Consider the following 12,350-nt stretch of genomic DNA (forward strand, 5'->3'; position numbering starts at 1 on the left):
GGGAACGCCACGCCGGGGCCGCCGGACGGGCAAAAGTGGAGATGGAGGACGTCACTCGTTCCGTCGGCGCCGTGTTAGTACCTAGATGCTACCAAGGTGCCTCTCAGCATTGTGACGTGAGGAAAGATGTAATTGAGTTAGACAAGAATCAACCTTAATTCTACTGTCCAAAAAGAACCATCTTCCCCTTGACTTCCATTCCCTGGATCAACCATACGCTTGTCTAAGGCACGAAATAAGCGCATTGACTCACTGGTCCCAAGACTTTTTTTTTTCTGATGTCAGGGCCACCCGATCCCCGTCCTGTCCCGTATTAGCACGCGCTCTTTGGCAAGTCTCCGATACACCGAGCGCCCTTCGACCCCATCCCGAGCCATTATCGTGCCCACCTTTCCCAACAGTCAACGCCGCCCAGGGCGCCCCAAACGCCTACGTTGGGCCATCGGATTTAACCCACCGCCGTAGAACGGCCGTAGAAACCGGGTTCGGAGAACTAGGTAGAGGGTCAGAGAAAGGGGTGGGCAGCGCCGTTGTGAGTGGAAGGGCCTTTGCGGGTGTTTTATATAGCCAACTACCAGACCCCCGTTTTCTTTTTGCCCGCTGGTTTTTAGGTGGTCTGATTGTAACCTCATCATGGCCTCATCGAAAGTTGCACAGCAATATTGGAGAAGCCTGGCCCGGCCCGGACGCCGGGGGCCGGCCGGAACGGCGTTGCAGGTTGAGGCTCTGACTAACACAAGTCTCGTCAACCATCGCAACAGCACGAGTTCGAGCTCGCCTACAGGTACACATCCATCTCATTGACTTTTGCCCTCGACTCTTTGTACAATCATACCCTTCGTGCAATTATCACGGGCCTGGCAACGAAAGAACCCACTAACACACAACCGCAGAACCAAAACGTGAGAGAGTCGTCGTCCTAGGCTCAGGCTGGGCAGGCTACGCCTTCGCCCGCGAACTCGACCCCAAAAAATACGAGCGCATCCTCATCTCCCCGCGATCCTACTTCGTCTTCACCCCCCTGCTGGCCTCCACCTCTGTCGGCACCCTCGAGTTCCGCTCCGTCCTCGAGCCCGTCCGCCGCCTGGAGCTCGACGCCTTCCACCAGGCCTGGGCCGATGACGTGGATTTTTCGCGAAAGGTCATCCGCATCGAAAAGGTCACCTCTGAGGATGCCACGTCCAAGACGTTGCCGGCGCGGGATGCGCATGCGCAGGCCAAGGGGGAGGTGGTTGATGTAGCGTATGACAAGCTTGTTGTGGCGGTGGGGTCGTATTCCCAGACGTTTGGGATCGAGGGCGTGAAGGAGTATGCTAATTTCTTGAGGGATATTGGGGACGCGAGGAGTATTCGGTTGAGGGTGCTGCAGTGTTTTGAAAAGGCGGATTGGCCGACGACGACGGATGAGCAGAGGAAAAAATTGCTTCACTTTGCCGTCGTCGGCGGAGGACCGACGGGTATTGAGGTGAGCTACACCCAACCTCCATTTCCCCCAAATATTCCGCTACTAACCTTCCGCCCAGTTCGCCGCCGAGCTCCACGACCTGATCCACGACGACCTCTCCAAGCTCTACCCTCACCTCATGGAATTCGTCGGCATCACAATCTACGACATCGCCCCCAAGGTCCTGCCCATGTTTGACCAGCAGCTGGCCTCCTACGCCGAGGACCTCTTCCGCCGCCAGGGCATCAAAGTCAAAACAAACCACCACCTGCAGCGCATTCGCCCGGACGAGACGGACCCGCGCGGCGCGTTGCGGCTCAAGATCCAGGAGCACGGCGAGGAGGAGGTCGGCGCGGGCATCGTGGTGTGGAGCACGGGGCTGATGCAAAACCCACTCGTGCAGACGCTGATGAAGAAGGAGTTGCGGAACCCGAATGGTGTTTCTCCTACTGAGGACCAGAGTGCTGGCGGTGCTGAGATGGTCAAGATTCTCAAGGCGGAGCGGAGCGGCGGCATCGTCACGGACGCGCATCTGAGGGTTCGCCTCGACGATCCGAAGAACGAGGGCGCCGTGCTGCCGGACGTGTACTCCATGGGAGACTGCTCTGTCCTCGAGGGCCAGACGTTGCCTGCTACGGCGCAGGTTGCAAGTCAGCAGGCAAAGTATCTCGCCAAGGCGCTCAACAAGCAGGCTGCGGCTGGGCTAGAGGAGGGCAAGCCCTTCAAGTTCCGGAATCTCGGGGCCATGGCGTATTTGGGTAGCTGGCGTGCTATTCATCAGAGTTCTGCGGATGAATTGAAGGGAAGAGCAGGTATATTTTACTCCACTCTCTGCACGTAGTGGAATCTGGATGAGCTAACGGAGTGTGTGTGTGTGTGTACAGCTTGGATTCTGTGGCGTTGTGCTTACTTGACCAAGTCGATGAGTATTCGGAACAAGATTTTGGTTCCTGTGTATTGGTTCGTCACGTGGGTTTTTGGAAGGGACATTTCTCGATTTTGAGCGTTGTGGGATATGAATTTGTGCCTCAGAAGAGGAGGGAAACTAAGTCTGGAAGGGATCATCATGGGGTTGTTAAAAGTGAACGGCGACTGTAAGATGCTGTAGATATTGGCCAGGACAGGCCTAGGGAAATTGCTTAAGTGTTTATTAGCGATAAACATTAGATAGAGGAAGGTGACTACCATAGGGGTGATAGATCAGACGAGGCAACCTGGGTGTCTAACCTGAATGTAGAATATAATAAGACGTGCTTCTTTATCAGTGTCATGTTGAACTATATACACTGCAGCCACTCCACATCACACCTTTCCATCCCATCGATCCCAACATCACCAGCCTCATCTGAACCCACTCACCGCCCGCCGCGGCGCCTCCATACCTCCATGATCAACAAATTTGTTCGATATTATCACCAAGGCCTGTGACGTAGCGGGGAAAGTCCTATGTGAATTGCCCCGCTTGCACAGGTCGCGAGTTCGAGTCTCGTGAAAAATTCCTGCCGCGTTACACCTGAGGAATAGGACGTACAGAGTCGGCAGGGGTTTTCGTAGGTCTCCCGTGAGGGAGGCCGAGCTTTTGCACTTTTACTGTACCTAACTAAGTTGAATGTCACGTATGTTTGTAGTGTCTGTTATTCATTCATGACTATCTTTTTGTGTCTGAAACATAGTAATACTCTTTCTGATTTGATATTCAAGACGCCGAGATAGAAGACAATGATCCATGTTTACTACCATTAACAATGTTTAGATCTTACTCCCATCAAGACAATGAATGCTTGAGACTGATTCACTTTTATTATGACTTTGATGTTCACTCCCCTGTTTACATTATACCCTCTAGAATGGAAGTAGTCAATCTGATAGTTGTGCGGGAAAAGTAAGTAGACACAATGTTGGCCAGATAAACCAAGCTAGATAACATGTATTTATTCATTATTCATGAGAATTGTACATTATGTACTCTTGCGCAGAAATCTATAAACTTTTCCAACCGTCTCAGAACTGAGGGTATCCCGACTGCGAAACGAAACGGGTGCCGTTCACCCCCTGGATGCCCTGGCCCTGCTGGCCGGCAACAACAGTAGCCTCACGCACGGCACGCGAGACGGTACCCCTCACACGACCCTCCTCGAGCACCAGCAAACCACCGATAGTGCATCCACCAGGCGTAGTGACCTTGTCGCGAAGGAGGGCAGGGTGATCGCCGTTCTGGACCAGGCCAGCGGCGCCCTTCATAGTCTGCGCCGCCATCCTCGTGGCCTCGGCGCGCGGGAGACCCATGGCGACGGCGCCGTCGATGGCGGCCTCGAGAACCAAAGAGAAAAACGCCGGGCCTGAACCGCAGAGGGCGGTGCTGACGTCCATGTTCTCGGCGGGCAGGTAGACGACGTCGCCGATGCGCTTGAAGATCCAGGTGACGAGGTTGGCGGCCTCGCGCGGGAGGGGGTACGTCGGCGCACCGATGACGGTCATGCTCTCGCGGATGAGGGAGGCAGTGTTGGGGAGGGCGCGGATAATGCGGCAGCGGCCGTCCTCCTCGGGGTCCTTTGTCGGGACGGCGCCGTGGAGGATCTCCTCGAGGTGCTCCTCGGTGAGACCAGCGCAGATGCTGATGAGGAGCTTGCCGTGCAGGGCACGGGTCATGCCGGGTTCGCTGAGGACGTCCTTGACCATGTAGGGCTTGCAGGCGAGGATGACGACGTCGGACTGGGAGACGGAGTTGACGTTGTCGTTTTGGACGACCTTGAGGATGGAGGAGTGCTCCCACAAGGCCTTCTTCACCTTCTTGGCGCTGTCAGAGCGGCGGACGCAGGCGATAAAGCGGGATGGTAGGCGATGGGGGACCTCGTCGCCCAAGGGGGTGGATGTGCCCGACGCCGAGGGGGTGTGGAGGGTCTGAAGAGGCTTGGGAGCCTGCATTTCTAGTAGGGAAGTGAAGATGCCATTGAGGATGGCGATACCCATGGTTCCTGTTGAGAGTCAGAATGTTGATCTCATTATTTGCACAAACGTTTCTTTACTTACCACAACCGAGAACGGTCATGGTGAGCTCCGAAGAGCTGTGATCCCCCATGACAGACATGATGTAGAAGCGATATGAGAGAAAATGAGAATGCGGTGTAAGTGATGGATGTCTATCGCGCCAAGGATGGTGCTTCTAATTTATAGTCCAAGAAAAAACAATAAAAAAGTAGAACAATATGAACAACCTCAGTTTCGGAGAAAGGATCTTTGGGTTGCATAAACAGAGTTTATCAGACAAAGATAGGAGATGAAGGCTGAGTTAAAGAATCCCCTGGCCAATATTATTATCCACCTCCTTTTGCAGAAAAAGAAGCTCTCCACTGTTCCGATATCGTCCGTCCACAGGTTTTCGTCCACTGAACTTGGCTTTTCTCTAGCGCTAAGCCCAACTCTGCTTAGCTTGCTGTCCCTTCAATTCGCACAGTGCTGATCACACCCAAACAGATAGAACACACAAAATGGAGGCAACAGCACAGGGCTACCCTGTGGGAAATCCCCCAGCGATTTCAGTTGGAAAGAGTGACAGCTCGGATTCGGGTGCCATTGAGCAAGCCTCAACTCAGCCCCAGCATCACCAGCCGCTTTTTCAACATCATCCCGAACTCTAACCCAAGACTCAGTCCGCCCAATTCAAATTTAGATCAAGATCAGAACCGGGACCGAAAGTCCGCTGCAGCGCAACATGGCGGACCCTTTTGAGGTTCGGATGCGCTTCAGTAGCTCCCTGCAGCATCTGAATGCGTCCGTCACTTCGGCTCAAAAGGCGGCTCAGTATGCCCTCAAGTATAAAGATATGGACGAGGATCTGCACTCCTGTATCCTCGAGCAGCTGGAGCGGGTGAGTGTGACCAACATGAGAAATCATGAGACAATGGGCTGATTATAACTCATTTTTAGAATAATATGAATACGCGCGCTAATATCATGTACTTCATTGAGCATTTCCTTGAGATGGCTCAGAAGGACAAGCACATGGACTATGTCCGCATGATGCAGCGCGACATTATTCGCATCGTTGATGCTGTAGCTCCTGACGACGGATCCGGCGCCGCCAACGTCAAGGTCGTCCGAAGAGTGAGTCCCTCCTCTGATTCCACGCCCCGCACAAGCTCTATATAAAAACTGACATGAGAGCAAAATCTCAGGTCCTCCGAGGCCTCCAGGACAAGGACTTCCTCGAGGCACGCACGGTAACAGAGATTGAAGAGGTCCTCAAGGAGCGCGAGACGAGCGCCCACGACGCGGGCCTTTCGTCCCCGGTCAACGGCGACGTCGAGATGGGCGACGCGCCTCCGAGCCACGCGATCCCGGCTAACGGCCGGGGCGGAGTCCCGCGCTTGGAGAAGCGCCAGATTGAGCAGCGCATCGAGGAGGACCGCGAGCGCCACAAGCGGCTGCGCGAGAGCATATGGGCTATCCCACCGCACGGAAACGCAGAGATTGACAAGATTTGGGATGAGACGAGCGATTTCGGCGACGACGACCACATCCTGGGTGAGGAGGAGTTTGCAGAGTGCTCTCAGGCTATGAAGCACTCGTGTCCTCCTAAGCCGCCGGTCGGTCCTGCTAGTACGCGCATCACGAATGGAAAGAAGAACTGAGGACTTCTGGGTCTCTTGCACATCTTGGCGTTCGGGGAAAAGGGACAAAAAACAGGGCGTTCGAGGGTCAGGTTTCGCGATACGGCAAATACCACAGATAGCAGCATTAAGGTCACAACGTTGGCCAAGTAAATTTTTGGGTAGCTTGAGGCATAATCAAGAATTACAAAAGAAGACCGTTCAGTATGGCAATACGAAAAAGGTGGTGTATGTCTTTGTGATAATATTGTTACATGGGTGTTTATACACTCATACACGTCCGTCTAGACCAATCCGAACCCAGATGTCCGACAACACAATGCTCCCCCCCGAGTTTTACATCTCCTCCCCAAGGAGAGGGGCCGCGCTCCAGTCTACATAAGCCAGCCAGGCCTCAACCAGCCATTAGGGCCATTTTACTCCATGGTGACAGTGGCGCCAAGCTCCTTCATGGCGGCGATGATCTTCTCGGCCTCGTCCTTGGCCACGTTCTCCTTCATCAGCTTCGGCGCGCTCTCGACGAACTTCTTGCTGTCCACCAAGCTCAGACCCAACAGGTTCTTGATCTCCTTGATGACCTTGGGCTTGGAGCCGGCCTCGAAGGCTTGGAGCTTGATGTTGAAGACGCTCTTCTCGGCGGCCGCCGGTGCGGCCTCCTCGGCCTCCTCGACAGCGGCGGGAGCTGCTGCGGGGGCGGCGGCGAAGCCACCGACGGGGAGATCGGGGATGTTGAGCTTGGACTGCGATTGAGAGAGAGTCAGAATTTGGCCCATGATCTCCTTCCCTCTGAATGCCTATGACGAGTCCATTTGGGGATAAACTGCGCTCGTCACTACTTCTTCTTCAACTAACCTTCAAGCTTGAAACGAGGTCTGCGGTCTCGAGGAGAGTAAGGGTGCTAATCTGGTCGACAATGGCGGCAATCTTGGGGTTCGTGGGGGCAGCGGCCTCAGTTGAGTTGTACCTTCGTGCGGTTGCGGGAGTTCGGGTCTGGAAGAGGGATGTCGAGGCACGCATCGAGCCGGTGGCACGCAGCTGACGGGCGCAGCTCTGGGCTGCGAATCTGCAAGAGAGGGCCATTGTGTGTGGTTTTTCGTATGAGGATGGGAGGAGACGAGGCCAATTGGCGTTGTTTGAGCGGAGCGGGGGAGCGGATTGTCGTCGAGAATCGAGTTCGGCCTCAAGCAACAGGGAGGTTTCTTAGCTCGGGATATCTTCTGGCTTGAAGTTTTTCGAGCTCCTGCGAATGAGGTGGTTCCAGTCGCGTGAATGGTGCAGAGTCGTCTCCACCTTGATTGGCTCGGGGGCTTTGTACCGCCGCCTTCCGCTCCGTGGAGTACCTACACTGCAGGGACCCCTGTCGAATACACCGCGGCGGGCCCCATCAAAGGGAAAAAAAGCTGCCTTTTGGCTGGCGCGCGCCGGGAAAGGGTCCTCTCTCTCTTTGGAGTACAGACAAAAAAAAAAAAGTTGGAGGTACATGCAAATTGGCCATCCATGAACATCACCGACGTCGACATATCTCATAATTGAGCCACCACCATGGCTTCCATAGACGTGTCGACGCAGAGGAGCGCTCTCCTGAACGACGCGATCGTTCTGGAGCATCTACCTACCGAAATACTAGAGGTCATCAGAAATCACACCTCATCACGCCTCCTCGACGCCGTTGCAGAGGCCGCTCTCATTCCCCAACTTACAGATCGAATTTTCATTCACTTTGAGAATGTCTTTCCTGATATCTGCGCCCGTTGGCTCCTCAACCTCGACAACCAAGCCGTCAATGGCAAGAACAGAGTAATCCTTGCGTCTATTGCAAGGATATTACCATTTGCTCCGTATTTATCCGAATTCCTCCAGCATGTCATGAGAGACGACTTGACGAAAACGACGCCGGATACAATCCAGACGCTCACCCTCCGATTCCCAAAACTCACCACTTTTTCTCCCACGCAAGATTCCGACCTTTTGAAGCTGCTGTTAGCAGCATGGCGACTTGTCTGTTTCGATCAAAGGACTTACGGCATCCTGGTCTCACCAACACACATGCAAACTCTCTTCTCACATGAGAGCCGCGCCGTCCGGTATTTGGCCATCCGGATTTTCACCCAGCTCCTCCACGCTGCCGACTCGAAGCTGGAAGCTCTTATCGCCGAGCACGTCGGGGCGACGGAAGCCGTCCTCGCTGACTATGATGGGCGCGAGGTAGACTACGAGTTCCTGAGTTTGTATGAAGATGCGCGGATCAAGCAGGTATCGACCCTGCGCCGGGAGCTCTGTGATGCTTCACAGAGCAATGAAACCCACTCTTTTCCACCGCAATCCCTTACTCCCTATGTTGCATGCTACGGCAAGACAATATTGCCGAGACCGTCGGGACCGGTCGACAAGAACTCGTCCCTCGTGTTGACGTCTACTACCACCAAAAACCTTGAGAGTCTGGCTGGCCTCCTGAAGAAAGCAAGCCCGATTCTGCTTCATGGCCTCCCCGGCTCTGGAAAGACCTCACTGGTTCATGAAGTTGCAAAGGAGTTTGGAAAGCATTCCGACATGGTGACTTTGCACATCAATGAGCAAACAGACGCAAAGATGCTTATTGGACTTTATTCAACCGACTCAAAACCGGGAACCTTTTCATGGAGGGCCGGTGTGCTGACAACCGCAGTCAGAGAAGGTCGCTGGGTTCTCATTGAAGACCTAGATAGAGCACCCAACGAAGTCATCAGCACACTTCTCCCCCTGATCGAGCGCGGCGAGCTCCTCATTCCGAGCAGGGGTGAGCGTATCAAGGCTGCCAGCGGATTCCGTCTCTTTGGCACGGTGAGAAGTTCACGCGGCATGCATGGCCGTGAGACGCTTCCCAGCCTCCTGGGTATGCGATTCTGGCAACTTCTCTCGGTACAGACCCCTACAGAGGCCGAGCTGCAGGACATCATTGTTGGATCCCACCCCATCTTACACAAGTTTGCGCCTGGCATTCTTGCTGTGTACAAGCGCCTGTCAAAGCCAATGTCCGGCAACGTTCCCCTGTCGTCCAGCCGCGGCATGGCCGACCGTCAAACCAGCTTGCGAGACCTGTTGCGGTGGTGCAGACGCCTTGCAGCTACACTACACGAGGCAGGCTGCAAAACCGGCGAGGAACCTGTCACTGACACTATTCGAATGAACATGTTCAAGGAGGCCATCGACTGCTTCGTTGCTGGTATTCCCGACGTCCAGGCCAGACAGCACTTCATATTCGGCATCGCGGAGGAGATGCATATGCCGAAGGAGCTAGTCGAGCATCACCTGGGAAGCTACATCCCAGAACTCGAGCAAAACGATAGTCTATTCAAGATTGGCCGATCAACACTGCGCAAGCGGAAGGACCGCGTGAACAAGGCCGCCCTAGCCAAGAAGCCCTTTGCCAGTACAACACACGCAAAGAAGTTGTTGGAGCAGACCGCAGTAGCTGTCAATCTTGGCGAGCCGATCCTCCTCGTCGGTGAGACTGGTATCGGAAAGACGACAGTCGTTCAGCAGCTGGCCGATACGCTGGGTCACAAGCTGGTCGCCATCAATCTGTCCCAGCAAAGTGAAGCCGGAGATCTTCTCGGAGGCTTCAAGCCTGTCAACGTGAGGAGTCTGGCTGTTCCTCTGAAGGAGGAATTTGAGGACCTGTTCTCGGCGACCGGCATCTCGACAACGAAGAACCAGCGCTACCTTGAACAGCTAGGAAAGTCATTCGCCAAAGGGCAGTGGGCGAAAGCGGCCAAGTATTGGCGTGAAGCGCCCAAGATGTTCAAGAAGATCATCGACGAGCTTGCCCGGCGCGAGAGGGAGCAGAGCCAAGCTCGTGACGAGGCAGGTCAGCCAACGAAGCGCCGCAAGACCGAGTCCAAGCTTCAGAGCCTCATGGAACTCAGCCCCCGTTGGGACAAGTTCTCCAACAGCCTGGAACAATTCGAGGTCCAATTATCTGGAGGCTCAACCGCGTTCGCATTCTCATTCGTGGAGGGCAACATTATTAAGGCTGCCCGGAATGGTGACTGGGTGCTCCTCGACGAGATTAATTTGGCATCGCCTGACACTTTGGAAGCCATCGCGGACCTACTGACAGGACCCGTTGAGACCCCCTCGATTCTCTTGTCCGAAACGGGAGAGATCGAGAGGATCAGAGCACACCCCAGCTTCCGCATCTTTGGTGCCATGAACCCGGCGACAGATGTGGGCAAGCGGGATCTTCCTATCGGCATTCGGTCTCGTTTCACTGAGCTCTACGTTGACAGTCCTGACAAGGATGTGAAGGACCTGGTCACCATCGTCAAGACGTACCTGAGGAATAGCAGCATCAAGGATGAACACGCCGCAGATGATATTGCTGCGTTGTACATGAACACCAAGAGACATGCCGAGGAGAAGAGAATCGTGGATGGAGCCAATGAAGTGCCGCATTTCAGTCTTCGCACTCTCACCCGAGTCTTGACATTCGTCAACTACATTGCCCCCTTTTACGGCATTCGTCGAGCTCTCTACGAGGGTTTCTCCATGGGGTTCCTTACCCTTCTAGACAGGAGCTCGGAAAAGATGGTCATGCCGTTGATCGACCTTCACCTGTTTGGCCGAGTCTCCAATCCGCAATCTCTGCTTTCACAACCACCAAGACAACCAGACGATGGTAAGCAGTATGTGCGGTTCCGTAACAAGGCAAAGGACCGTCACTACTGGCTTGCCCAGGGAGAAGAACCGACACTGGAGCGAACTGACTACATCATCACGCCCTACGTCGAACGCAACCTTCTCAACCTCGTTCGGGCGACATCTACGCGGCGATTCCCCATTCTCATCCAAGGTCCGACATCAGCAGGAAAGACGAGTATGATTGAGTATCTTGCCAACTTCACAGGCAACAAGTTTGTGCGAATCAACAATCATGAGCACACGGACCTGCAAGAATACCTGGGAACGTATGTATCGGACTCGTCAGGAAGACTTCGTTTCCAAGAAGGTCTCCTCGTGCAAGCCATGCGACAGGGCCACTGGATCGTCCTGGACGAGCTGAACCTTGCTCCCACCGACGTCCTGGAAGCACTGAACCGTCTGCTCGACGACAACCGAGAGCTCCTAATCCCCGAGACACAAGAAATCGTGCGGCCGCACGAGAATTTCATGTTGTTCTCCACACAAAACCCCCCTGGTCTGTACGGTGGCCGTAAGGTGCTTTCGCGTGCGTTCCGTAACCGTTTCTTGGAACTGCACTTTGACGACATCCCCGAGGACGAGTTGGAGTACATCCTCCAAAACAGAAGCATCAACACTGCACCCTCAGACTGCAAGCGAATCGTCACAGTCTACAAGGAGCTCTCTCGTCTCCGCCAGACAAGTCGACTGTTCGAGCAAAAGGACAGTTTCGCAACGCTGCGTGATTTGTTCCGATGGGCCCTGCGAAAGGCAGACACGCGAGAGCAAATTGCCATCAATGGATTCATGCTTCTCGCCGAGCGAGTCCGAGTTGAGGAGGAACGGACTGCGGTCAGAGAGGTCATCGAGACAGTATTCAAGGTTAAGATTGACCCGGACGTTCTATACACTGCCAACTCATCACCAATCTTGACCGAGGTTCTGGGCAAGTCCAACAACCATGGTGTTGTGTGGACTCGTGCCATGCGTCGTCTCTATGTTTTGGTGCATGCTGCCATCCTCAACAACGAGCCAGTCCTTCTCGTGGGTGAGACTGGATGTGGCAAAACCACCGTCTGCCAGATTCTCGGCGACGTACTTGGAAAGGAATTGCACATCGTCAACGCTCACCAGAACACCGAGACGGGAGATCTCATTGGCTCCCAGAGACCCGTGAGAAATCGCGGAACCATCTCAGAGACTCTCAAGAGCGATCTGAATGCTCTCCTCGGAGCGCTTGGCGGAGACGCAACAGGCCCGCTGGATGTGCTGCTGCAACAGTACCACGGCCTTGCGGCGGATAAGCTGGCCGGGGTTGACGCTGCCACGCAGGAGAAGATTGCATCCCTAGAAGCCAAGAGCAAAGCCTTGTTCGAGTGGTCAGATGGAAGTCTTGTTCACGCCATGAAGGCTGGCCAGTATTTCCTTCTCGATGAGATTTCTCTCGCAGACGACTCGGTCCTGGAGCGTCTCAACTCGGTTCTCGAGCCTGGGCGCTCTCTACTTCTGGCAGAGAAGGGTATTGACAACTCGTTCGTCACGGCGGCAGACGGTTTCCAGTTCTTCGCCACCATGAACCCGGGCGGCGATTTCGGCAAGAAAGAACTGTCACCAGCGCTGAGGAACCGTTTCACCGA

At 54.5% G+C, this 12,350-nt stretch overlaps 5 protein-coding genes across 5 annotated transcripts; 2 read left to right on the top strand and 3 right to left on the bottom strand.

The window, feature by feature from the left end:
- Positions 1-633: 633 nt before the first annotated feature.
- Positions 634-3,330, top strand: BDZ83DRAFT_656212 (pyridine nucleotide-disulfide oxidoreductase-domain-containing protein; the record flags this gene model as incomplete). The annotated part of the gene is made up of 5 exons (XM_060510857.1): positions 634-784; positions 894-1,465; positions 1,524-2,256; positions 2,329-2,413; positions 3,198-3,330. 5 exons carry the CDS (start codon positions 634-636, stop codon positions 3,328-3,330), a joined length of 1,674 nt encoding a protein of 557 aa, XP_060359835.1.
- BDZ83DRAFT_637260 (pyrroline-5-carboxylate reductase) lies at positions 2,964-4,771 on the bottom strand. The gene is made up of 2 exons (XM_060509294.1): positions 4,475-4,771; positions 2,964-4,419 (listed from the first exon to the last, which is right to left on the bottom strand). Exons 1-2 carry the CDS (start codon positions 4,530-4,532, stop codon positions 3,446-3,448), a joined length of 1,032 nt encoding a protein of 343 aa, XP_060359836.1. The 5' UTR covers positions 4,533-4,771; the 3' UTR covers positions 2,964-3,445.
- Positions 4,772-4,991: 220 nt separating this feature from the next.
- On the top strand, positions 4,992-6,274 carry BDZ83DRAFT_637263 (CTD kinase subunit gamma). Its single transcript, XM_060509295.1, has 3 exons — positions 4,992-5,312; positions 5,372-5,548; positions 5,620-6,274. Exons 1-3 carry the CDS (start codon positions 5,157-5,159, stop codon positions 6,073-6,075), a joined length of 789 nt encoding a protein of 262 aa, XP_060359837.1. The 5' UTR covers positions 4,992-5,156; the 3' UTR covers positions 6,076-6,274.
- BDZ83DRAFT_637266 (ribosomal protein L7/L12, C-terminal/adaptor protein ClpS-like protein) lies at positions 6,275-7,346 on the bottom strand. The gene is made up of 2 exons (XM_060509296.1): positions 6,907-7,346; positions 6,275-6,794 (listed from the first exon to the last, which is right to left on the bottom strand). The coding sequence occupies exons 1-2, from the start codon at positions 7,132-7,134 to the stop codon at positions 6,471-6,473; spliced, it is 552 nt and encodes a 183-aa protein (XP_060359838.1). The 5' UTR covers positions 7,135-7,346; the 3' UTR covers positions 6,275-6,470.
- A 2,426-nt stretch (positions 7,347-9,772) lies between these two features.
- On the bottom strand, positions 9,773-10,543 carry BDZ83DRAFT_637268 (uncharacterized protein). The gene has a single exon (XM_060509297.1). The coding sequence runs from the start codon at positions 10,287-10,289 to the stop codon at positions 9,939-9,941; it is 351 nt and encodes a 116-aa protein (XP_060359839.1). The 5' UTR covers positions 10,290-10,543; the 3' UTR covers positions 9,773-9,938.
- Between the last annotated feature and the right edge of the window lie 1,807 nt (positions 10,544-12,350).

This window comes from Colletotrichum acutatum (assembly GCF_030867785.1).
Source record: "Colletotrichum acutatum strain CBS 112980 chromosome Unknown BDZ83scaffold_135, whole genome shotgun sequence".
NCBI classification, from domain to species: Eukaryota; Fungi; Ascomycota; class Sordariomycetes; order Glomerellales; family Glomerellaceae; genus Colletotrichum; species Colletotrichum acutatum.

Excerpts from the sequence above, each read along its gene's own strand:
- BDZ83DRAFT_637260 (XM_060509294.1), bottom strand. The coding sequence starts at position 4,532 with ATGTCTGTCATGGGGGATCACAGCTCTTCGGAGCTCACCATGACCGTT. Across the intron at positions 4,420-4,474 it reads CATGACCGTTCTCGGTTGTG|GAACCATGGGTATCGCCATC; the intron begins GTAAGTAAAGAA and ends GACTCTCAACAG.
- BDZ83DRAFT_637263 (XM_060509295.1), top strand. The coding sequence starts at position 5,157 with ATGGCGGACCCTTTTGAGGTTCGGATGCGCTTCAGTAGCTCCCTGCAG. Across the intron at positions 5,313-5,371 it reads TCCTCGAGCAGCTGGAGCGG|AATAATATGAATACGCGCGC; the intron begins GTGAGTGTGACC and ends ACTCATTTTTAG. Across the intron at positions 5,549-5,619 it reads ACGTCAAGGTCGTCCGAAGA|GTCCTCCGAGGCCTCCAGGA; the intron begins GTGAGTCCCTCC and ends GCAAAATCTCAG.
- BDZ83DRAFT_637266 (XM_060509296.1), bottom strand. The coding sequence starts at position 7,134 with ATGGCCCTCTCTTGCAGATTCGCAGCCCAGAGCTGCGCCCGTCAGCTG. Across the intron at positions 6,795-6,906 it reads ACCTCGTTTCAAGCTTGAAG|TCCAAGCTCAACATCCCCGA; the intron begins GTTAGTTGAAGA and ends TCTCAATCGCAG.
- BDZ83DRAFT_637268 (XM_060509297.1), bottom strand. The coding sequence starts at position 10,289 with ATGCCGATAGGAAGATCCCGCTTGCCCACATCTGTCGCCGGGTTCATG.